Source organism: Aethalodelphis obliquidens, unplaced genomic scaffold (genome assembly GCF_003676395.1).
Source record: "Aethalodelphis obliquidens isolate GAN/ISIS:26980383/991018 unplaced genomic scaffold, ASM367639v1 scaffold87, whole genome shotgun sequence".
NCBI lineage: Eukaryota > Metazoa > Chordata > Mammalia > Artiodactyla > Delphinidae > Aethalodelphis > Aethalodelphis obliquidens.
This window is the reverse complement of record NW_020838031.1, coordinates 2786438-2811287: the sequence shown is the minus strand read 5'-3', so window position 1 is coordinate 2811287 and position 24850 is coordinate 2786438. Positions and strand designations below refer to the sequence as shown.

Sequence of the window (24850 nt, the reverse complement as noted above, 5' to 3'; positions counted from 1 at the left end):
TGAGGCTTGTTACACGCTCCTCTGCATTATTTTCTACGTTACACTCTTTTCCTACAAAGTTTAGTTCTCTAAACCTATTATGTTTAACGTATTCTTAAAAACATTTCTTTTACCATTTACCATGACCCAATTAAAATGTTTAGACTATTAAAATGGAAGATGTTACAGACATTGTTATCAAATTTTTTGGGGGAAAAAAAGTGCTACTTTTTAATACCTATTTTTCATTATAGAGGGGACTTGGAACCTTACAGTAGTGAATCACTGGCACGCATTTGCCTAGGTCCCTTAGATACACTGGGAGAAGAGCTGCCTCTTGATAATGATGTTAGAGACGGGCCAGCATTTGATGAGGTTCAAGCTCTGCAGACTTTGTCACCTGTCCCTCCTTCTGGCTTCCCTCCGAGCCATGTCGCCTCAGCCGTAATTCATCGTAGTGAGTGCCGGCTGAGTGGTGTGGCTAGCGGCCAAAAGAATCCCTGGGTGGAGGCCGGGGGTCCCGTCACATCACACGGCGCGCCGTCCTGAATCCCCGCCTCGCCTCCCGTCCCCCCGGTGCCCGTCTCTGCCCTAGAGACCGCTTCACAGACATTGCTTTTTATGGAATCTCGAATACGGTGTGGTTGTAGCCTTTCTAGATGAAGACAGAACCGACATTTTAGGTGGTAAATAGATGCCAGACGATTAGGGAGTGCTCCAGGGGTTTGGAGGAGGGAGACAGGCCTGTTGAATTGGAATCGATGGGTCCAGTGTCACCACTGGGCCTGGAGTGTGGGGAGCGGGGAGTAGGGCAGCGTCGGCCTCTGCCGGGAGCGGGGGCAGCTGTGGAAGTCCCAGCAGAGGGGGACGTGGGGACGAGGGGCCTCTAAACAGATGGCTGGAGGGAGAGGCAGGGGAAGCAGAGCCACGCCTGCTGCTCTACAGCTGTCTTCTGGGAAGGCCTTGGGGCAGGTGTTAGAACTCTGATGACTAAGTAACTGAAAGTGTAGGGCAGGTGCGGAAGACGTGCCAAAGTGTGTGTCTGTGCACCTTCCCTATTGCCACGCCGCCTGACAGGACAGAAGAGGCTGCGTGGTAGGGGAGGGGCTGGAGCTCTGGACGCCGGGAGGCCAGACCTCGAGCTCAGCTCTGCCCCTTTGCAGCTGAGTGGCCTGGGGCTTCGGCCTCCCCCGCGGCCCAGCCTCCCAGCCTCCACTCTACTCTGCCTTTGACTCGTTGCTTCCGACCTGTTACAGGATTTAGTTCTGCCACATTTGCTGGCTCTTCATTTGATCAGTCAGTGTTGCTTTGCCCCCAGCGAACACTGGCCAGAAGCCGCAGGACACTCTGACCAATGGCTGCGTTCTACTCAGGCGCTGGTCATGTGCAGCGGGCTTCCCCTTCCTGTGGTGTGTGCACATTTCCCACGTTATTGGTACCAAAAGCTGTAACTAAGTGGTATTTAATAAACCAGAGATTCTTCAGTATTTGTGAAATGAGATATTCCAAGTGAGTGATGAAATTTTCAGAAAAATGAAACAAAACATAGTATAATTGCTTTGATAAAAATCCTAAAACATTCTTAGCATAATGTAACTTTCTTGATGACTCCAGGTTGTAAAATTGTAAACCCCCATCACGATTCTTTGCCGGTATGTGTGTAGTGATGTCCTTAGAAGTGGTGGAGACTTAGCCCTCCCTTGCTCTACAGGGCCCCTGGCCTTGAGTCCTTCTCTGTTTCTCTGCTTTTCTTTTAGAACTTGTGCTATTGATAGCGTGCTTTTTCTGTAACAGCCACTCTTACCTTCTTACTGTCTGTTTCTGATCTGCTGTGGGCTTGCAAAACAGATAATCAAGTAGGTTAAGTAGGTGTTAAGAAAGTCATAAAAACTCATCAACTCTGCAACATAAATTTTAGCTACTCCTGGCTCTCTGCCATACTCCTGAGCACTGGGACTACTGGTTAAGTGAGTGGGTTGTTGCTCCGCTCCCTTATCATCTGTTGTCACCCCAAGTTAGGCATTATTTTGGCGTTACAAGTTTTAGTAGACCTTTGCAACAGAATACCCTTTGTTTTCCCCAGTGTGATCATTCTTACCCTATTCTGAATTTTCTTTTAGGTACGCAATAACTGTTTGGTATTTTGATGCAGATGAGAGAGCACGAGCTAAAGTAAAATATCTAACAGGTAAACATCTGGGGCCAGGGTACACCGGAAGGAAGAGACCCCGCAGCCAGGCAGCGCTTTCCGTGAGCCAGAAGACTGGCTCCTTGTTTCCGGCTGATTCTTAATTCCCCTACTGAAGAGGGCTGCTCTTAAGTCATCTTCATTGTTATCTTGAACCGTCACAATTGCCCAAAGATGAGGAAAGTTTGAGACAAAGAAGTCTGGGAAAATCGTTTGAGTCCAAGCTGAGTTTTTCTGTGATAATCCTTTTCAGTCACAGGCTGGCTTCCTCTCATTCTCCCCGCAGAGGAAAGGTAATAATATCCTTTCCGTGTTAGATGTACGTGCTCTGAAGAGTACTCCAGGTCTGCCATGTAAAATGTGGACATGAAGAAAATTAATACAAAGGGGATGAATTGACATGCTGAAATCAGTAAAGCAGACAGGCATGTGGAGTCCACGTCTGCCAGTGGCGCCCATAGGTCACCCCCAGTTACGGGTTATCTCCTGGAGCGGTTGGGTCTGAGGTTTCCATCGGATGGACCACTGACCTGTCTTGTCTTTAACCCTACCTTGTATCTCCACAAACCTGCTCAAGTTCGTTCATATTACTGATTTAACTAGCTGTATATTCATGAGCCCGTTGATAATCCCACATCAGCCTTTTATAAAACTATAAAAATTGAATGTTCACGCATTTTCTGTGTATTTTTAAAGTTTATTTGTGACAGAAGCCTAGTAGTGTGCTTTCAGTGATGCTGAACACACTGTGCTCTTACAGCAGTTTGATTTGCTTTTCAAATAAAAGGAGACAAAAATCATTATCTCTGTGTAGAGAATGATTTTTCCCTTTGAGGGTTTACTAGTTCAGCGTCTGTGCATGCCTCGTAATACAGTCCTGAGGGTAACTTTTGGAAGTGCAAGCATGATCATTTTCAGATGATGTGTGTTTGCAAAGCTGTTAGGAACTTAGTGGGAAGCAGTACTCTGGTGCTTACTGAATGAATGAATTTTTTTTTTTACCTTGCAGGTGAAAAAGGTGTGAGGGTTGAACTCAATAAACCTTCTGATTCAATCAGTAAAGACGTCTTATAGAGCCTTTGATCCAGCAATACCCCACTCATCTACAGTAATTATTGACGCTGTTTGTTAACTTGTGAATACGAATAAATGGGACAAAGAAAATAGACCACCAGTTGGCAATTTAAGGAAACCAACAACTTTTTTGTGTTGCATCAAAACGAAGATTTTGACTGTGTGGCTTTGTACTGCATGATTGACTCCAAACCTGTGATGGGAGGAATATAAGTTATCAGCTGAAAGTGGTATTTACATCTGGACATGAGATAAGTGCCCTAGGTGGAATTTTTCCATTCTTATATTTGCCAGGTCTGTCGTCTAGCTGACTGCATTGCATCTCTCCCTTTTTTATATAGTCAAGTTTGAATTTGAAGTAATTTTTATACGATCAGGTACAATTTATCAAAACTGAATTGAGAAAAAAATTACAGTATTATTCCCCCAAATAGCATCAATCTATTTTTGTAAACCTCTTCGTACTATTAAATTTTGCCCTAAGAGGCCTCTTATAATGATTGTTGCCAGTGACTAATGATTACTTTAATTTTCTTTTTACTTAAAATAAGAAAAGGAGCACTTTAATCACCAGCTGAAAAATCCGATTGTTTTGTGTCCTGTCTTACACTAATTTGGACTCTTAGAAATTGCTGCTGTTGTTTTCCTGACATTGTTAGTAGTGAAACATAACAGTAAAAACCATCACCGTTTACTACCAATAACTTTTAGTTCATGCTTTATAAGAAAACATACACAGTAAAAAGGTTTTATCTTTTAAGTTACATTTAAAAAAACTAAAGTGACTGGCACTAAATGAACTTGAGGTTATCCTCAGCATCAAGTTCCCAAGATAAAGGGCTTTCTTATGCTTTCAGGTATATATATCCTATAGATGTAGAAGATACTGTCCCCTTTCCTAAGACTTTTCCTTTTGCTTCCCGTCAAGTTGATTGTACTTTCAATTTTGCTGTTAACGTTTTCTTCCTACTCCTGTGCCCATCTGGTCAGCAGATCAGCACCTCGTTCCTGTTGGGTAGCGTCAAGGGGAGGCTGTGCGCATTCAGACTGAACGGTGTTGGTAGAGACTTAACGTTAGTGACGCCTCAGACCACTGCTGACACACTCCCCGGACACGACGCTCTTCATCAGTACCGAAAGATGGGTGTTTAGCTTACAAACACGAAACACAAGGCAGAAAAACAGATACGTTTATGTTTCATGAGTTTGCTTTTTCACTGTTCAGGAAAAAAAGAGGGAATACTACAAAATCACACAAGGCCTCCCAGACTTCTGTTAGTTAACACCTGAATTAGGATGGGTGTCTTAGACTTCAGTTTCCTAGGCTCTTCAGCAAAGCCCTAAGGGTGGTATCTGTATTTTGCGTGAATTATGGGTGTAAGACCTTTGCCCACTTCAGTTTTCTATCTCTATCCTTAATCTTCTTTGCCAAAATAATGTGAGTGTACAGAAATATTTCTGTATATTTCAACCTATGACAGTTTTAGCATCTGTATAGTTTGTACTCAATTAGAGACCTTTTCTATGGAAAGCTCAGTAATTTTTATTAAAAGATTGCTATTGTTCATGTAAAACATGAAAAAAAAATTGTTTAGTGAACTGACAGTGTGGACTTAGGGTGGGATTGAATATTCAGTATTGTGATCTCACTTCCGGAGAACTTGCAGGAGACAATTACAGTTGACTGTTGTTTTTCCTCGCCCGCGTGCAGTTTCGTTCCGCTTCCTCTCCTAGTTCCATAGAATACAGCGGAGCGTCTCGACAGTAAGTGCCTCTGCCCCCTGCCCTCCACACTCCCCGAGCGCAAGTTGTCTTTGCCACCCGGCCTGCGGTGCAGTGCGCTGCCTGAGGCCACAACTCAAAAAGCGCTGTTATTTTTAGGTCTAGTAGAAATCGTATGATGTGGATGGGAGGCTTGTCTGTGAAGGTGTACAGCAACAGCCTTTTAATCTGGGAGCCCCTGTGTCATTCAGATGTGTTTCTCTGCAGTTGTGCAAAGTGTCAGATTCTACTACCTGTGGGTTTTGCTCACCAGACAGGTTTTAAGTTTTTGTTTTTTGTTTTTTGTTTTTGGAAAAGTTTATATAAGTTCTTGGAGATTGTTGTGAAAGGATTGAGAAATCGGGATAGCCATTCCTTTAATATCCATTTAAAATCTGTTCATTTCATGTTAGTGGGACCGTTAACTTGTCACCAAGCAGGACTCTATATAAAACTTTTTGTGGCCTATATGTGTTTAATCCTGGTTGAAGATAAAGCTTCTAATGCTGTTTTCATTCACCATATTAACCAGCCGTAAAACACAGACCTTTATCCACAGCAGGCAAAGAATTTGAGGATTCATCTACAGATAGACTTTATGTAAAGTCATGTAATTTGAGAAGCGGCGTTTCATTATGAAAAAGCTCTCCAGATGCTTGTAAAGCTAATCTAATTAAAAAGATGTATAAATGTTCTTGAAAAATTACGCTTCTTTCCGCCTGTCTTGTTTTTTTTTTAATCCTTTATCATACACTGACTTTCTTAATGGGCCCTTCCGTCAGATAATGTGCTTTTCTATCACACATCTCTGGTTCAGTCCAGAGCGTTTGGTATTGCTTTTTATAAATGATAACGGGGAAGAGAGAACAGTAAACATGGGAGTCTGACAATTTCAGCAACATCCTGGGAGTTGCTGAACTGGGTCCACGGGCTCCATGACCTCTGGCTGGATTCTCAGCATTTGGATTCTTGCGCTTTTACTAGGATTTTTACGCTGTCGAGCATATCTGTGTCGCCCCTCGGCTGCAAAAAGGAAGGGCCACTAGGTTCTATCGCTGGCCGTCAGAGGTGTCCCACGTGTATGCAAGAAACTGAAGAGCTCTCACAATATACAAAATATACAATATACAAAAGTTCATTGATCTCTTATTTAAAATATTTCTCGGTATGGTGTTTTTGTTATATCCCAACCTATCCTGGGGCATTTGGACAGTTGTGCTGAAACATAGCTGCGTGGGTTAAAGGAGAGCGCAGATGAGCTAGGGATGAAGACTTCGTTAAATTTGGTAGCGTGGTAAAAGAGCACAGCAGGATTGACCAATCGGTTTAGTTCTGGCTCAGCCACTTAGTTGCGTGACCTTCGGAGCCCTTTTCATCTGAAACAAGCACAGTAGCTCCAATCTTAAGAGTCGTGCGCGACCTAAATGAAACACGTTATTCTCAAGACACACAGGGTTCAAGGATGAGAGTGTATCTCGGCTGTGGGTGGCAGTTATATGTATTTATACCATATATTTGATCATATAATTGTACATGGACTTTCAGAAGTACCCAGTCTCCACTGCTTCAAGAATAGGTTTTTAGACATCTTAATGCCAGGAATGCGTTCTCCAGATTCTGCCGTTGATTTTAAGGCGGAGTCTTCTCATGATGTTGACCAGCAAGTAAATTTCACCTGAAACATGGCAGCGCTCAAGGACGGACCATTGGACCAATGATATGTATAAAGGGCGTGGCCTCATGAGCCGGGAAGAGCTTTACAAGTAGAAAACACTTAAATATAAACCAGTTCATAAGACAGGGAGAGCCTACGCAGCTGCAGGCGGCTAAAGCTCTTCTTATCGAATGGATAATTTCTGCGCTCTGAACAGGTGGTGTAGAGGTTACTGGATAGGGAGTTACTGGATGAGACCTCTCTTTCATTGAGATTAGGCCTTTTTCTGCCAAAATTGTTATATTTCTATGCTTTTCTATAAAATGCCTTTACAGTTAGAAAGTCAAAGGTATAAATGCACACGAGCTAAGTCAGCTTGTTTTGTAGGGGTTGTTAAGGAAAACAGCCCCTTGTGTCCTTCCCCTGAGAAAAGATTTCACCTCTTCTAAGTGATTCTTTGGGTGTGTGCCCGGTTCTTAATACAGTTGCGTCACGCGGGCCTCTCACTGCTGTGGCCTCTCCCGTTGCGGAGCAACAGCCTCCGGACGCGCAGGTTCAGCAGCCATGGCTCACGGGCCCAGCCGCTCCGCGGCATGTGGGATCTTCACGGACCGTGGCACGAACCCGTGTCCCCTGCATTAGCAGGCGGACTCTCAACCACTGCGCCACCAGGGAAGCCCGCGTCGCTACATTCTTGATTCTTCATTGTCCGACATTTATCTCCTAACTTCCCCACATGGAAGGTAAGAATACAGGTGTCTCTCCAGCCCTCCTCCACTGCCCCTGCGACACCTCCCCGATCTCCTTACATAATTACATTGTAACTTAGGTCACATTAATGTTAGACTATCTGGGACTTCCCTGGCGGTCCTTCCCTGGTGATCCAGTGGTTAGGACTCTGCGCTTCCACTGCAGGGGGCACGGGTTCGACGCCTGGTTGGGGAACTAGGATCCTGCATGCCGCGCGGCGCAGCCGGTGGGGGGGGAGGGGGGAAAGGCTATTTGTGCTAATTCAAAGGTGAGACGCAGAATAAACCATGATGACTTTCCCAGTTTACTTTTTTCTTTATGTCTTGCTTGATCTTTTGTTTTCCCCTGTGGCGTCTAACCTGCAGGAACCTGGAGTGGTTGCCCTTTGTGCCTGGCGCACAGCTGCCTTCCCTAGACCTCCTTCCACATTGTTCTGGAGATCCTATCACCACTCTCCGTTGGGTCTCCCATTTCCTGGGTCCCATGTCTTCCTCCATGTTGGTTTAGTTCCTCAATCTGGTGGGCCTGGCCTTCAACGCGTTCTGTGAAAGAGTATGTGAGAGCTCAGTTTCCTGAGACCAATGTCTGTTGGTTTTTTTGACCCTCACGTTTAATTGGTAACTTGCCTGAGTTTAGAAATCTAGCTTGGAAATAATTACCCTTCAGACTTTTGAAGGCACTGTCCAGGTTCTAAGTCGCAGTGTGGATGCTGAGAAATCTGAAGCCGTTCCTGTTTCTAATTCTTTACATGTCATCTGCTTTTCCTCTGTGGAAGCTCACGGAATAATTCTTTGTCCCCAGGGCTCCACCGTTTTACAGTCACCCGTTCTCCGCCAGTACGCTAGGTATGCAAGCTGTAAATTCGTGCCGTACATTCGGGGACATTTTCTTAAATTGTTTCTCCCCTCCACCCTCTCTGCTCTTTCTGAACCCGAGTCATTCAGACAGTGCACCTCAGGTTTGAGCCAGCTGCTGTCGTCTGCTTCCTCTGCGTCTTTGTCCTTTACCGAGGAGACGTGTCTTTTTCAGTTCTGCCCGCAAGGGTTTCACGTCTGCTCTCACGGTTTTAATTTTCAAGAGCTCTCTTTTATGTTCTCTAAATTTTTAAAATATAGAAAAACCTATTCTGTTGAATAGACACAGTATTGAACGTTGTTTTCTGTTTGATTTCATTTTTGTCTGTCAGGTTAGAAGCTTTCCTCCCAGGTCTGATAGTTCTTGCTGTGTGTTCATATTTAAGGGGGGAGTACTTGAGCTTCTGGTTTTCCAAGGAATAGTAGTTGCTGCCTAAATCTGAATCTCTTTCACTGTCTTCCCAACAAAGTCACCTATAACCTGTACCTGCAGCGTAACTGTGAGACACAGAAAAAAGTTCATCTAGAGCCGGCATCAGAATTCCTATGAAGGCGGAGTCAGGTGGAAACTATATGGTAAAGAGACAAGGGCAGGGGGCCTAGCTGTGGCAGTACACAGGGCAAGAACACAGGGCCCCCAGCACGAGTGATGGGGATGCTGACGCCTCACACCAGTGCCTCACAGCGCTGCCCACGGGATCATCAAGGGGAAGTCTGAATGAGATTGAAGGGGGCTGTGTGAGGAATGTACCGTGTCTGGGACAGGGGGGAGATGTCTCCTGGAGGCTTGATGATAAAATGAAAGGAGGAAGTAAGGGTCTTAGAAAAGTAAAATTACAGAATCAGGTGAGACTCCAAGCCCCAACACACCTCACAAAGAAAAGTGTCATCTCTTGAGAAATACCGTATTTCACTGTTCCAACAGAAGAAAACACTCTTGAATCAGAAACCCCTCATCCTTGCCTACGTCGAACCAACTGTTTCTGCAAGTCAAGGAAAAGAATACCTTTCAAAATGAGCCGAAAAGGGAAGAAAATATCTACAAACACTACTATCTATAAGAAGAAAAAAAACGAGAAGTATAGCTGCTGAAAATTCTCCCCTCAACCATAAGGCAGAAAACTGCAACAATATTCGGTGTGAATTAAATATCCTCCAACAGAACTTGGCAGGAAATAAAAACTAACACCTGAAATTCGAAATTCAAAATCTCAGAACAAAAATGGTCCAAAAGACTCCTCAGGAAGCTGTGAAACAAGAGCTGATGCAACTCAGTAGAGAATTGAAAATGACAAAATTAGAAGATTAAATTGTGAGGTACCCCAGGAAGAATAGATTCAACTGAATATATAATGAAGGTCATTTAAAAAAAAAAAAAGTAGGAAAGCAGCCCAAAGTACAAAATAAAATAGGCACAAAGAGTTGGAAAGCAGGATGGACACATACACGCCTGCTATACCAATGAGAATGAACAGTCTACAGATAACAACCACGGTGGCTCTCACAGACATGCCAAGAAGCTAGCTAGACTCCATCCTCCCCTGGGGATCCTATGGAGGTGGCTATTTGAGTATCTGATGGTAAGAATGCAACTGAACAGGTGTCTGGGTGCATCTTACCTTCCCTAGGGAATTATTTTAAATGTATACAAATACATAAAGGAACCCTGTGAGGAATCTTTTGTTAAAAAAAATCCAGTTTTCTTTCATGTAGATGCAGATTTTCATGTATTTAGTTTGCAAAGCATGCTTATAACCTGGAATGATTTGGGTCTTAAGAATATCCTATCTTGAAAATACAAACTTTGATTCTTCAGGGAAGTATGGGGAAGAGTCAGTGTTACGTTAAGATGTTTTTGCAAAAGCAGGTAACAATGGAAGTTGAGAAACGCCAAGAATTTAACAGGCCCCTCTTCTTTCTTCTAGACCTCTGACACAGGGGCAAAGGTCATTATGTCCTAGGAAGCTTTCAGACTAACCTAGATGATACACAACAAAATAAGAAGTACCAGACATTCAAAGGAAGAGTACTGTGATTTTGAAAGCAGTAGAAAGTATAGGTCCCACCGCGTCTGGAAGACATTCTGTTGGGGAGTACCATGTTTTGCCATATGTTTGTTAAGTGTTCAGAGTGGAAGGTGAAATGAAAACAAGTCTGGGGAGATTACGGTGCCCTGTAGATCAGTCCTCGTTTGTTTCAACAAGCACACACTCTTGGCCATGCTGTGTCCCCTCCTCTCTCAGGACTTGAGATCCTAACCTACCGTTTCCCTTTATGCGTCAAAATTAGCAATTACTATGCCCGTTGAAGTTTCTCCCTTATATCCTTTTGGCTTTGCTTTTTGCCTTCGGTTTTTCAGAGAAATTTAATTTACTAAGAGCGCCATCTGGTGTTCAGTGAAGCCAGAGGGTATAAATCTTTTGGTAGGTTTATTAGCACCAGAACTGAAGAAAGCAAACAGCGGCTTGTTTCTGTATTACAGTCTACAACGGTGTAAATTTTAATATTGAGATGATTCCTGAGTCACTTAAGAAGATCAAGTCTTTCACTTTTCATATCAAAAGGTGTGTGATGATGTGTATGGAATTACATAACTTCTAACATTCTAGTGGAATGTTAGAAAAAGAAAGGAAAACCAGAGCTGATCTCCACATTGCATCCTCTTCTGTTCATTTCAACTCCCCAGGCAATTTAATCTGTAATAATAATTGTCCAATAGAGTTTCACTTCATTTGGTGGATATGCTACTTAGTCAACAACACACACAACAAATTGCTAAGGCACCAGTAGCCTCAAGGACAAAAAATTGAGACAAAGAACAACAGGAACCCACTGCCCCTCAATAAGGACTAACTGCAAAAAGACTTCCGCTTTTTCACCAAGCAGCCCAGTGAGAGGAGATACCGCGTGTGCCCCAGGCACGGGATCCCAGCTGGGTACTAATCTGCAGGGAGATGCAGCGCCTCTTTCACTTTGACATTCTAATTTACTTAAAACTCCTCTAAGCTTGGGGGGGGGGGGAAAAACCCCACAAGCTCGGAGCTTTAGGACGACGGGACACTCTGCGAGATTTCCGTCCCATTTTCCCACCCACCTTAGAATTTCCAGTTAGGATATGCATTTATAGTCTACTGTGAAAGTCCACTACACTTTCTAGGTCTAAAGTTGCTTTGCTAGATATTGTATAACCTTGACCTTAAAAAACACCGAATTTTTACAGAAGTCAAGTCTGCTCCCCTTCTCCCACCCCATCTCTCCAACATGAAGGGCAACAACATTTAAAGGTTGACCCCAAATGACTGTTATCAGGATAGGAAACTTGCTTTAAAAGGGAAAAACAAACCAACAAAACAGAAAACTATTTTTCTAATATAAATGACAGATTGGGGAGTATCAGCATTCTGAGCGATTGACACGAAGCCTTATTTAATCCCAAATTTAAAATTAACTTGTTTTCTTGCCAACTAACATTCCCATCATCCCTTAAAACTGACCAGCTCTTGACTTTACAACCTGAGGATTTCTCGAACCCATCCTCTCTCTTTCCCTGCCACTGCCCCCCTTTCTTCCTCCTGTCTCTGTTGCCCCCGGAGAACTGGTCAAAACACTTCTCGAATGTTCTTGGCTGGCTTACAAGCCTTCCCAACCCTCACTGCACCAGCCCCACCTGAATCAGCAGATGGCCATACAAACTGGATGTAAAGCGCAGAACGTGACGGACGGATGGGTCTTTCTGCCCTCAGGCTCTGCGTACACCTGTCCTGTCTGCAGCCCTTCTCCTGCCATCTTACCCCTCACATCTTACATACACTCCGTCCACTTGGAACAGCTTAGTTCTCCCAGTCGAACGTGCCGGTCTGTTTCCAAGCCTTCGTGTTCCTTCTCTGCAAGGCCCTTTCTATCCCCCACGCCGACCCCAGGCGACCCTGACTGGCCCTAGGAGACTCAGCCGGATGTAGAGCTTGTCCCTCCGTCCCCTGAAGCCCTGGGCTATTCTGCTGATCGTCTTTAAGTTCCCGCAGCGCCGGCAGAAGCCCGTCAGAGCACTTACTGCGCTGAAACCACCTCTGCTTGTCTCACTCCCCGACTAGGCTGTAAAGCTCCTTGAGGACTCGGGCTCTTACTTACTTCACAGCCCCAGAACCTTGTACGGTTTTGCACCCCTCCGCCCCCAAAAAGTGTTAAACTGCACAAAATTTGTTAAATTGAAGTAGAGAAAATGATCCTCTATGAAAGTGTAACGGTATATATTCAACATAATACACATTTTAAGTCATTTATCTATAAATATTTATTAAATACTATTGTTTAACTTCATGCCTAAGAAATATCAAAACTCGTAAACACTCAACCAGACAGGCTAAAATGAAAAGCACTGACAACAGCGTTAAGACTGCTGAGCGACAAGCTCTCATACACTGCGGGCAGGACTGTAAACTGGCAGCATTTACTAAAGCTACACATAAATGCACCTGGTGACCCTGCATTCCAGACTGGGGATATGCTCAGCAGAAATGAGTACGAATGTTCTTAGCAGCGTTATTCAGAATGGCCAGCCCCAAACTGGAGATAATTGCAATGTCCATTAATATCAGAATGATAGATAAACTCGGGCATATTCATACAAATACTACAGAGCAATGAAAAGACTGAACTTCTGCTACCCATAGCAACAAAGGTACTACTTCATAGTGTTTAAAAACAAGCTAAACTAACCGTGGTGACAGACGAAAACATTGGTTACTCTGGGGTGGTGGGTGTTGGCTGGCGAGAGTTGCCCATAAGGACACTTCATGGCAACTGAAATGCTCTCTAACTGCACCTGCATAGTGGTCACTCAGCGGGGAACCCAGCTGCACCTTACAGATGTAAAGTCGCGTTGCAACGAAGTTAAGAAAAAGAAAACCTGTGAACTAAGGCCCTGAAAATACGCCAACACACTGGTGGCAGAGCCATGAGACAAAGTAAACTGACCAAACTATCTCTGTCCCTTTGCTGGGACGTGGAAAAGAATGCTTTTTAAAAGAAATATAATTTTTTACATACACAAATGGTATTCCTAAATGGTTTCAACTTTGGCTTAAGGTTCATAATACTGTTTCCAGATGATGGTCCACTTGTACGTAAACTAGGCAACTTGGTTATGTTATATATGCCAGTTACCTAGTACTGAGCTTTAACCAGTCATTTCGCTGAAGCGCTGAGAGAACAGCTCCACCCCGGCCCACAGAATTACAGTGGCTATTTGTTACCAGCAATATTCCAAAAGGAATTTATTTTACTCTGCTTATCTACTTTAACCTCAAACCTGCTGCCACCTTTTAGTGAAACAGAGAAATAAAAATCTTAATAATATAGGAAATGTACTTCCTGTTAAAATTTTGAAGAAAAAAAAAAGAAAAACCAAAAGCCTTGAGTACCGGAAAACAACTAGGTTGTATTTTTGGTCAATATGTCCGATACTATGAATATTACCAGTTCTGGGAATGAGTTTTAATATTAATAAAGGAATTTAACCAAACACCTGACAGGATTCCTCACTGACTATTTTAAGGAAAATATGCAAATTAAAAAGATTAACAGATTTAAATACTTTTAAAAGAAAGAATCAAAGTATCTAAAAATTATACGTGTATGCACCCAGAAGCAACTCTGGGCTACAGTACACCTACGAGTGAGTATAGCACCCTCAGACATAAAATAGTTTTAAGTTAAAATCTCATATATGTATATATAAAATAGAACATTTAATATGGGTGAACTAGGTTATAATCTGCAGATCTTAGCACTAACCAGGAATTCCTGAGCGGCTGACACTGTGCTATGAGGTGATACGGGTGGGACATGTGAGACCCATTCATTTTTGAGATTGTTTTCAGCTTTTGACTTAGAGGCTATCACCTGCAAGGCACCAGTCCAGGTGCTCATTAATCTGAGACTCCAAAACTTCACTCTGACAAACAGGACAGTGAACCGTTCTGCTCTGACTAGATGAACTGCTGGCATTCTGCGTTGCAGCTATAGGACGTGAACCACACTTTGGATCGTTACCACCACTCTGTGTTTGCTCTTTCGTGATAAAAAAGTTGTCGAAAACGGTCCTGTCTTCGAGCCTGGGGCGTTTACTTGGGAATTGATCTTCAGGCCCACCTGCAACCTGGGGTGCAGTCACAGATGTCGATTCCACTGCTTTTAGAGGATTTCTTAGGGATATCTTAGAAGATGTCACCCTCCTTTGAGAACTAGAAGAGACCGAGTTTTTAGCGATGTCACCAACCGTGAGGCTTTTCATCGGAGACCCACTCACACTTCTGAAAGCCTTGTGCTTGGAGACCGATACTCTCGAGAAGTAGTTGCTTAAAACACTTTGGTGACTGGAACTGAGAGCAGCGGAGACTAAGGAAGTTTTCCCACTTGAGCCGTTCTGTTCAAATGTCACCTCAGGTTTCGAATTGGGTCTTAAGGCATTTGCTGAATGGTCCTGATTTAAAAGATCCTGGGTTTTAACAGCATGTGAAGTGAGACATTTCCCAGATGAAGGCGAATTGCTGGTTCCCCCTAGAACATACCCTTTCCCACTGAAAGGGATTAACAGCTGTGTCTCCCCTCTGTTCGGTTTACCTGCAAAAGAAGCAAATAAGATTCTTCCTTGGCTCAAAATCAATACCATAACAAATATTAAGCTAATGGATAGCTTTTCCAAATGAAGAAATACTACTTCTGTTCTGCATTAGAACTATGTTGTAATTATCTACTGACGGGAGACGGACAATCCTCAGCAGTCCGAAAGCTGTGGTACTGAGAAAACATAAAGGACAAAAACACCCTCTCATATTTAGATAAGCAGTTCTATCACACAAACATCAACAGCAAAGTAACTTTTACCTTGAAAATTGCTTTTAGTATTCTTAAGTGTCATTCCAGAAGCGAAAAATCTGCTACCACGTTCTTATCTTCCCAACTCACAAAACTGAGGGCATAAAATCTCTCCACGTAAATTCTTCTATAGCTTCTCAACTTACTAATGAACACTTCAGATATGAGAAATATAGCTTATGTCTGTGAGTCCTTATCACATCAAATCCACAGCTTCCCAAGGGAAGAAGCATTAACTTTAGTAACCTTGTTACCCCTTCAAAAGGCAGTTACTCTAGGGGCTTCCCTGGCGGTCCAGTGGTTAAGACTTCGCCTTCAAATGCAAGAAGTGCAGGTTCGATCCCTGGTCAAGGAGCTAATATCCCACATGCCTCCAGGTCAAAAAACCAAAAAACAGAAACAATATTGTAACAAATTCAATAAAGACTTTAAAAAAAAAAGTGAGATTACAGAGCTAAAAAAAGTTAAAAAAAAAAGGCAGTAACTCTGAACTGCACAGGAAAGGGATAAATCCTGAAGATGAAGTACTAGCGTAATACATGTCATATCCTTTTCCCATTCTCCCAATGAAAATACATACATCAACAGAAGTCACCTGGATAGACTCCAACTGATAGGAAGGGGTGTAGCTAGGACTTCCATTCCGGGCATTGTTATCTGAATTACTGTTTTCATTCGGACAGTCTTTGCCTTCTGTTTCTATCCTAATGACCCAGTGAGTCAGGACAGGGAAAGGGACTTCACCCTCAAATTTCAGCGGTGGAAACTGCTTCTACTTTTACTCACATGTGTATACAGCAGAGGATAGTTTTCTACCACCATTTCATGGACAACGGGATTTTTTTTTTTCCCTTGAGTCCACACTTGAAAACGTCTACACTAGAAACAATCCTTAAGCTTACCTAATGCCAGGTCCCTGATGGACAGTACTGTCTGTGTCACAGCCACAGCCGTGGAAAAGCTGGGAGAATATAAGCAGAGTTACCTTTATTTTCTGCTTCTGATACTGGCTGCTTTCCTGGTTTTGTCTTTCCTTTGCCTTTTTTTGAGTAGCTCTCTGGTTCCTTGATTTTTATGTAGGTGCCTCCACAGGTTTTCTGGTGCTCAGCCCACCAGTAGTCATGGGCAGAGGGTGCCCTGTTGGTGGCGCGTTTCACGTAGCCGTAATATGGCTTCTTGTGCTGACACGGCCCATTGCAGCGCCACCAGTGTCGCCGGTACTCATCCACCTCGTCGTGGAAAGTATGGTACACCTGGGTCGAGACGAAGTTGTCAGCGTTAAGCAGGCAGGTTAACAAGTGTAAGAGAATATACAAGCCATATATAAGCAGCCCCCCGCCCCCTTTTTCAACTTTCCAGTTTCCCAGAGCTTTCTGAAGTTGTGTTTTGGGAAAGACAGTAACGATATTTAGCTTCTCTTCAAAAGTTCATTTTAATGGGAAACAGAAGCACTTAATTTAGTGCTTCATAAACTGTAAAGATAGAAAACGGTGAGACTAGAAGACAAGAAAATTAAAAATAAAAAAAACAAAAAGCTTCTATAAATGCTAAAAGTTTTAGAAACCCTATTTCTAAACGATGAAAAACTAGGATAAAGACAAGATTTTATATAATGCTGTAATAAATAAGAATTGTTCCCACTGCCAAGCTGAAATCTTCCCCTGTAAGTAAACAAAGGGTCCTGAGGACCGTTTCCTGTAAATGCTGGACCCAAACCTCGTGCAGCGTCTGTCAAACCCGCCCGCACATGCGCCCGGCTCCGCCCATTTCTTCATAAGAAGGCTTCGGGCTATCATTTTATCTGATTATAGGTGAAAAGCTCTCCAGGACTTGAAAGTTCTCAGCCTGTACCCCTAGTGGCTATTACCGCCTGGCACAGGGAAGGTGCTCAGTGTTTGCTGAGTGAAAAGCTTCGAGTCAAATAAAATTCTCTGTAAATGTGCTTTTCAGTCCTTCAACAGGATCCGTCTGTTTCACCCTCTAGATGAAATCTTACTTAGAACCTAAGCAGGAGACAGACAGGACGGCTATAGCCCCCCCACCTCAGGAGTGCTGAGGACGGCAGGGCACCGTCTGAAACGGATACTCCTGAAGGACTGAGCACCTTCTCCTCCTGTCCTCTCAGTGAAATGTTACTGTTTATATAAGGAGCGCAGCATTGAGTTTTGTTTCGTTGGTTTAAACCGAGGCATTTGACTCTTTAGCGAAGTCCCCCGTGGGGAGAATGCTAAGCTGTCTGTAAGTCTACAGACAGACAGTCTCGTAGCCGCCATCTCTCCATCACAAGCAAACCAACTCTAGCATTCGGCAAGCACGCCAACAACGCAAACGATGGTAGGGGCAGAAGAGACTGGAGGCCAGAGGGTCTGGGAGCGAGGAGGCCTGTAAGACCCTGCCCGCTCTCTCGTGTTGAGAACACTCCGCTTAACAATTCAGCGGCAAAGACCACAGCGAACTGGATCTGTTTTGCTTGCAGCTTCCGTAATTCCTATAGCCTGGGGATGTAACTTTTTAACAATGTAGTCACTAAAATAAAATTGTTCTCAATGTGGATGCCCTGTGGAGTGTGCTATAGCGTGATGTAACCCGTGAAAGCAAGGGGTGTCCACCTGATCAAACCTCCTAGATGAAAACACACAGACATCCAAGATAAAAGGGCATATCCTCTTCCAACTGAACAACAGGAAGTATACTAGGATTTTGCTTAAAGTGTGAATTCTGATGAAGAAACTAAGTCTTTTACACTAGCAACTCCGGAATTCTTGTGCTAATCTGGATTTTATGTGATTGTGTTGATGCAAGCCACTTCCCTGATGTTGAAGGAACTCTGTCCGGTAAGTAAATGAGCTCTCTAGAAAATTAAACTGACGGCTAGAGAATAATACACGGAGGGTCAGCACTTCTCGCTTTCCATCACACTGGCCTGTGTTGCCTTTTAAAGGAAGGAAATATCTAAACACACCAAGGCATTTAATCTTTGTAGGAATTAATATTTCTGTTTGGTTCCATTCAATTCCATATTTGCTAAGCGCCTGTAGAGACACTGCACTACACATCTCATGCAGAGGTATGTGAGGACAGGCAAGAGCCGCCCCGTGAGAGGTATGAAAGCAGAATAAAGGAGTGTAAAAGGTTAAACATCTGCCGAGCAGGTTCCAAGGAGGGAGAAGCTGCATCTCACTGTAAAGATGGAGATCATGTTGACAGAAAATAGGAGAAGTGGCATCTTTTAGGAAGAGGGTATATGAGGACAGGCACGGAGGTGCAAAGTCCAGTTAGAAACGTTAAGACATAAGCAGGGGGGCTGCAGAAGGGAAGAGAAAGGGAAGAGCAAGGTTATCTGAAAAAGTGAATCAGTAATAACAAAAACAACTAATATTTAATGAGTACTCAAACTGTGCTAAAACGTTTTGCACGTACTTCCTCTAAGCCTCACAGGACCCAACAGGTAGGTGCTGTCACTACCCTCCTTTCACGCGAGTAAACTGAAGCGCAGAAGAAATCTGCGGGTCCCACAGTGAATCAGTGGCACCAGCGTCTGGACGCAAGCAACCTGACTCTTCCTGCTTTTTTGACCCCAGGCTCTGCCATCTCCTACAGTATCATGCAGAAACATGAATCAAGACTTCTGAAGAAGGGAATGACACAGGAAATGGTGGCAGAATATGGGACAGACTGGAGGAGGACACGATGAGGCAACAAAATCAGGAGCGGACTGCAGTGGTCCAGAAGAGAGGTGCGCAGGCCTGCAGCAACCCTGTGCAACGGGCTGCCCTCGCTGTGGCTGGAGGCACCAGGGTACCGCTGGTGCGGCCGCCCTCCGCCTACGTGGTCCTCGACAGGCCAGGCAGCTTCTCTGGGCCTCTCACTTGCTGTGGAAAATCCTCAAACACAGTATTCGTTTCTACCCAGTTCTCTATTTTCAGGAAGTGCTGAATAAATAACTGCTGAATATCGTAAATGTGTGTGGCTTTATATACCGTTATATTGGCTCCCGTCAGGCGATTGATGCGATGCATATGCTTACAAAACTCTGGGCCGTGCCCTTCCCGATCTTTATCGTTATTCGTGACAAATAAATAGGCATGTATCATTTCATGCAAGAGGGTCTGAAACAGAGAACAGTCAAATTAATTTGTTATGGTGCTTTTGAAAAGGAAAATGCATTTTCTTACTCTACCTGGGGTCTTAACCTTCTTTGGATCACAGGCTCCGTTCAGATACTGAACAAAGTCATGAACGATCTTTCTAGAAAACTTACATAAGCATACATTCACAAAACTTTGTCTCTATAATATCCAAAGCTCTGTAGGTCCCAGGCTAAGAACTCTTGTTCCAAGAAAGCCTTTTTAATTATTAATAAAAATCCAGTAGAAAAGACTGACAAATCCAACTACATGAAAATTTTAAAATTCTGTATGGGGAAAAAATTTTATAAGTAAAGCGAAAAAAGAAACTCAGAAAAATATATGTGCAACCGTCTCACAGCCTATTAATTCCTAAAATATAAAGAACTCCTAAAAGTCCACAGGGAAATGACCAGACCAACAATACAATTTTAAAGTAGGCAAATGTCACGGACAGGTCAGAGAAAATGAAACATATATGATCCATAAACATGTGAAAAACGTTCAACGTCATTTATAAAAACAGAAATGCAAATTTATACATTAGTATACCACTTCTTGCTTATCAAGACTAGTAAAACTCCTAAAGTTTGACACCATTGGTAAAGCTAAGGGAAAATAAGCACTCCCATATATCACTGGTAGGAGTGCAAAACGGTACAAATTCTCCTCTCCCTGGGGAGGAGAATTTGATAACATCTAACAAAATTACAAATCCATTTATCGCTGAACTCAGCAACACCCAGACTAAAATGAAAGGCCGCACATATGAGGTATTTTCTCGGTGGCACTGCTTACAAAAGCAAAACAGTGAGAACAGTGTTTAGCAACAGGGGCCTTGTTGAAAGAAGAGCCACAGATGGAATGCCATGCGGCCATAAAAAAGAAAGAAAAATTTCTCTATGAAATGATCTGGAGGAGGCTACAGACTGTATCATTTTAATGAAAAAAGGCAAAGTACAGAAGAGTATACACAGAATTTTGTATAAGAAGTATGCTATGTGGTGGGGAGGGCATAAGAGTGGATATAAATACTGGCAAAACAGAACAACGATAGAAAAAAGAAACTAATAACAGTATCCTTTAGTAGGTAGAGAGTTCAGAATAGAGGGATGGGGGAGATCAAGATTTCCTTGTGTACAGCTTTCTATAGCTTTGGGATTCTGAATCATGTAAAAATTTAAAACAAACAGTAAAACCTGCTCATTCCACACCAAGGATGCAGCAGTTTAGGTGCAAAGTTAACAAAAGCACTTAAGGCTGCTATTTCATACTTTATTCTAAAAAAAAGTGAACACAAAAAGTGAAAATCATAAAGGTCTTCAAAAGCATACCTTTTTCATAATCCTCCATAGTTTTGTGAAAAAAAGAATTTCCATCAGAAGAACTAGACTGGCATTAATGAATTTTAGTCTTACAAAATTATGCTGAACAGCAAAATGGGAGAATCGAACATTTTAACTTGGTCATTATGAAACCATCCCTTTTAAAATTATCAACTCTATCTTTTCAAGAAAATGCCACTCTACTGAGACTTAGAGTCAAAGGCCATTCTACATTTCAGATGTCTCTCAACTTTCTAAAATAATGATAACTATTCTCAGAAAGGAGAAACTACTTAGGTTCCTGATTTTTGGTCCAATTTAAACACATCTTGAAAATGGGACATGGCGTTGTACTGAACACTTCTATTTTTATATATCTACCATTTTCCACATTTAGGCTCTACACAGCATGGTCCCCAAATTCCTCTATTTCCCACCACTGTTCTATATCTGGCCAAAAACAAGTACTTCTGCTCCTAAACATGCCGTAAGTTTAGCGGCCTCGCTTCTGTTCACAGCACTCCCGCTCCTTCTGTCTAGATAGTCTCCTCTACTATGTGTACATGTGAGAATCCAACCTGTCCTGTCAGGCTCACCCCCATGTTTTAGTTTGCAGTGGTAACAGTTCTAAGGGGACAGGACAAGAGCTTTAGGGCCAGGGAATCCAGAGCCTAAAGCGAGGATCTGGTATTCGTGATCCACGTGACCCTGGACAAGTTACACTTGCCCCTCACCCTTAAAATGGAGATACCCTAATCTTGCAGGGCTGTGGTAAAGGCGAACGCTACAATAACCAGGGTAGTCTGGCACGCAGTAGGCGTGGTGATGTTACTAGCAATGAAATCCACATCTCTGAAGCTTTTCTTGACCTCCTCAAGCAGTTTAAGTCTTTTCCTTTTCTGAATCCTACTGATTATAATTTAGGCAGCTACTTTCAATACGGGCCAGAGTCCCCCTATTCTTCCTCTGTCCACCTTCCTGATCTGATGTTAGAACTTTCTGCCAACAGCAAATGCTCACTTGAAGCATTAGCACCTATTTCCCATTTTCTTCTTGCCCATTACCTTAAAAAGATAAAAACTGTTCACGTGTTAATTTAATCATTTATGCAACAAATATTCATGAAGCAGTTTTCAGTTAGGGCTTTTCCAATTGGGGCTCCTGGTAAGGTTGATCTGGTTAATCACATTGTTCAACTTTTGTTTTTTCATTTTTACTATTTTTTTCCTGCTTATTCATTTAATTACCAACGGAGTTGTGTTAACATCTGCAACTATGTGGATTGATTATTTCTCTTTTTGTTTCTGCTAATTGATGCTTCATGTCGTTTAAAGCTATGTTATTACTTTTAGGGTCACTATGTGTTTTTATTTAATAGATTATTCTATCATTATAAAATGTCTCCCTTTTTTCTAGTAAAACTCCCTCCCTTAAATTCTTTAAACTAATACTAGTAAAGCCATAGCAGCTTTCTGTTGTCTAGTATTTAGATGATATGCTTTCTCTCATCCTTTTATATTTAACATGTGTCTTTATATTAAACATGTCTCTGTTAATCTAGGATGTCGTTTCATGTTTTTAACTGGAGTGTTTAGTCCATTTACATTTAACATAATAACTGCTGTTTTTATGTCCACCTTTCTATTTGATCTGGGCTTTGTTCCTTTATTCCTTTCTTTCTTATTAATTGGGTTATTTCTGTTGTACCATTTTACATTTAGTGGCTATTTACCTTTTTAAAACTGTGGTTAAAAAAAAAAGTAACATAAAATTTACCACCTTAACCATTTTTAAGTGTACGGTTCAGTAGTGCTAAGTACATTCACATTGTTGTGAAACCCATTACCTTTTATTACCCTTAAAAACATATTTCCAAGCATGTTTTAACTTATTTCCCATCCACCTATACCACAGGTGGTATTTCTCTACCACCTATGCCCTCTAGTGCGTATGCTGCAGGTGATATAATTGGGGCAAGACCACTCACACTGGCTGTATCTTGGGGATCTTCAGGCAACTATTCGACTCCACTAAACATACTCTGACAGCTCCCACGGCTCCGTTTTGCTAGCAGGAGTGGCCACTAGCTCTAGATACGCAGCGTGCCCTCACGCTGCTTTGTTCTGCCAGTCAGCTACACGTCCTGGGAGGACACCATGGTGGCTGAACACAGGAGAATCTGTGTGTCTCAATACAAAGATCTGGATCCTAAGTTTTTCTCTGCTTCTAAACCAACCACTCTGCCTCTCTGAACCTTGATTATCTCATTTATAAAAATGAGAACACACCGTGAACATAAACAGGATTACCGTAAAGTTCACATTGGGTGACTTACCTGAAAGCCTCTATTTTCGAAACACGATAAGAATATAAGGTAATCACTATTATCTGCCCCACAATAAAAGTTCGCAGTGAGGGAAAACGGGTTTTTTCTTGTTCACGTGCACAAATTAATTTACGGCAGTCTAAACCAGTAACAAGCGTTTCTAAATTACTGAGCTAAGCATCGGGTTCACGCAAAGAATACCTCCACCAGATCCTTTCTTGGTCTCAACTTTAAGAGGGGTTCACTGAGGCGGATGGAACACATTCCGCCTCTGCCTTCGTAGCTGCATATCCCAGCGCACCTGGAAAACAACCACCACAAAACGGTCGCTTAGCAAAGATACGCGAAAGGGAAGCGGACGGGAAAGGGCAACCGCCGGTTCCTTCTCCAACGGTCCAGACTGAGAGGGCTCTCGGGCAGGGGGGAGGGGCTCTCTCTCGAGAGCGCACGCGCAGCCGCTTGGAGGGGCGGCCCCTGCCTTCCGCGCCAGTTAGGGAGGCACCTGAGCAGCAGGGACTCCCCGAACCCCAGCCTGGCCGCAAGAGCTCGAAGAAGGCCGTCCAGTTCTGCCGCTCCCTGCCTCCTTCCTACACGCCACCGTCGGTCAGTCGTCGGTGGCGGTAACGGCCAGGTCTCCAGCAGCCTGTGTCCAGAAGCGTCGAGGAAACCCACATACGCAGCAGCATGGCACTAGAAACACACTTCCGTGTCGTACCTTCATCTCTTAACTTCAGGGCGCTTCGCCTCCATCCAAGAGCAAGCGCGGTGGCCTCGAACCGCACTGTCAACATCTCAACTCCGTTCGTACGCAGCAGCAGGTTACCTGGAGCCGGCATTTCCCGGACTCGGCGTGCCGGAAAGGGCTGCTTTGAGACGCACCCCGCCGCACCCCCCCCGAAGATCCCCTGGACCCAGAAGTAGGGAAACGCCGCCCCTTCCCCACCCTGACCCGCGAGCTCGCGGCCCAGCGGCGGTACCCGCCGAGCCCGGCAGAGACTGCACGCGTCCCGGGGAAGAAAGCAAGCCGCGGCCTCGGCCTCCTTTCCCGGGGTCAGCTTCCGGCTGCTTCTCCCGCCTGGGTCCTAGAGCGCTCCCGTAAGCCCCATCAGAAAACGGTCAGCTCATCGTTCTAACGCCAAGGAACGTCCCCTTACCAGCCAAACCGCCGCGGGGTGGGCCACAGGGCTCCCCTGACGCTGTCTGGGCGGGACAGAGAAGGGCAGGGAAGGGACACAGGACCGAGGGGCCGCCTGCCCCCAGCTCCTCAGCGCCAGCTGCGGCCGCCGGCGCCCCCCGCCCGCGGCGCGGCTCGGGACTCACAGCGTCATTCGCATGCTCCACTTCACCTCGACCGCCTCCAGATGGCCCCAGAAGAAACGGTCGTTGAACAGCATAAACAGGGCCTGAATATCGGGGGTGGGGTCCACCAGCTCCCAGGACGCGTCCACCAGAGACAGAGGCTCCTGGGCCGGATCGCGCTCCAAGACCTGCAAGTTCCACTCCTCCTGAAGCTGCAGCGCCAAAACCATGTCCTCATCCATGGCTGCCGGGGGACTCCACGTACCGGAGCCTCGGACGGCCGGGTCGAGCTCCTCCTAGGAGATACCGGCCCACGGGTCAGCCCACCGATCTCGCGAGACTCAGACAAACTGCCTCGACAACGAGAACGCAACTTGTCCCAGACGCCGAAGTAAAGCTTCTGGGGCTCAAAAAAAAAAGAACTCACCATGACAGCACCTCCCAGTGGGCTCAAAACTTGGGTTCCCAGGGCTTGAACCGGAGGCAGGTTTCAGAAACCTGGTTACCGCCTTCTCGGTTCGCGAGTAACGTCAAACACCAACGTCACGCTCGGTTCTGGCGCAGCACCTACGTCTCTCTGCCCCGCCTTCCACTCGCTTCCGCAATAGCTTCTCCGGCGCATGCGCCCTAGGCCGCT

At 44.2% G+C, this 24850-nt stretch overlaps 2 protein-coding genes across 11 annotated transcripts in view; one reads left to right on the top strand and one right to left on the bottom strand.

The window, feature by feature from the left end:
* EGLN1 (egl-9 family hypoxia inducible factor 1) overlaps nucleotides 1–5705 on the top strand; it is a 57347-nt gene extending 51642 nt beyond the window's left edge. For both annotated transcript variants that reach the window (XM_027094050.1, XM_027094049.1), the window contains 2 exons: nucleotides 2100–2167; nucleotides 3177–5705. In XM_027094050.1, the coding sequence (XP_026949851.1) occupies nucleotides 2100–2167; nucleotides 3177–3241 (133 nt within the window). In that variant the 3' untranslated portion in view covers nucleotides 3242–5705. The remainder of the gene's footprint in view (nucleotides 1–2099; nucleotides 2168–3176) is intronic.
* SPRTN (SprT-like N-terminal domain) lies at nucleotides 121–24764 on the bottom strand. Of its 9 annotated transcripts, none has more exons than XM_027094045.1 (6): nucleotides 24641–24764; nucleotides 24235–24509; nucleotides 23116–23215; nucleotides 19117–19245; nucleotides 16122–16389; nucleotides 121–634 (listed from the first exon to the last, which is right to left on the bottom strand). In XM_027094045.1, the coding sequence occupies exons 1-6, from the start codon at nucleotides 24641–24643 to the stop codon at nucleotides 429–431; spliced, it is 981 nt and encodes a 326-aa protein (XP_026949846.1). In that variant the 5' UTR covers nucleotides 24644–24764; the 3' UTR covers nucleotides 121–428. The 9 variants fall into 9 exon arrangements, with proteins under 9 accessions (XP_026949846.1, XP_026949847.1, XP_026949848.1 ...); XM_027094046.1 differs by lacking the exon at nucleotides 121–634 and adding an exon at nucleotides 2165–2513; XM_027094047.1 differs by lacking the exon at nucleotides 121–634 and adding an exon at nucleotides 7702–7948 and having other exon boundaries at nucleotides 24641–24763.
* Between the last annotated feature and the right edge of the window lie 86 nt (nucleotides 24765–24850).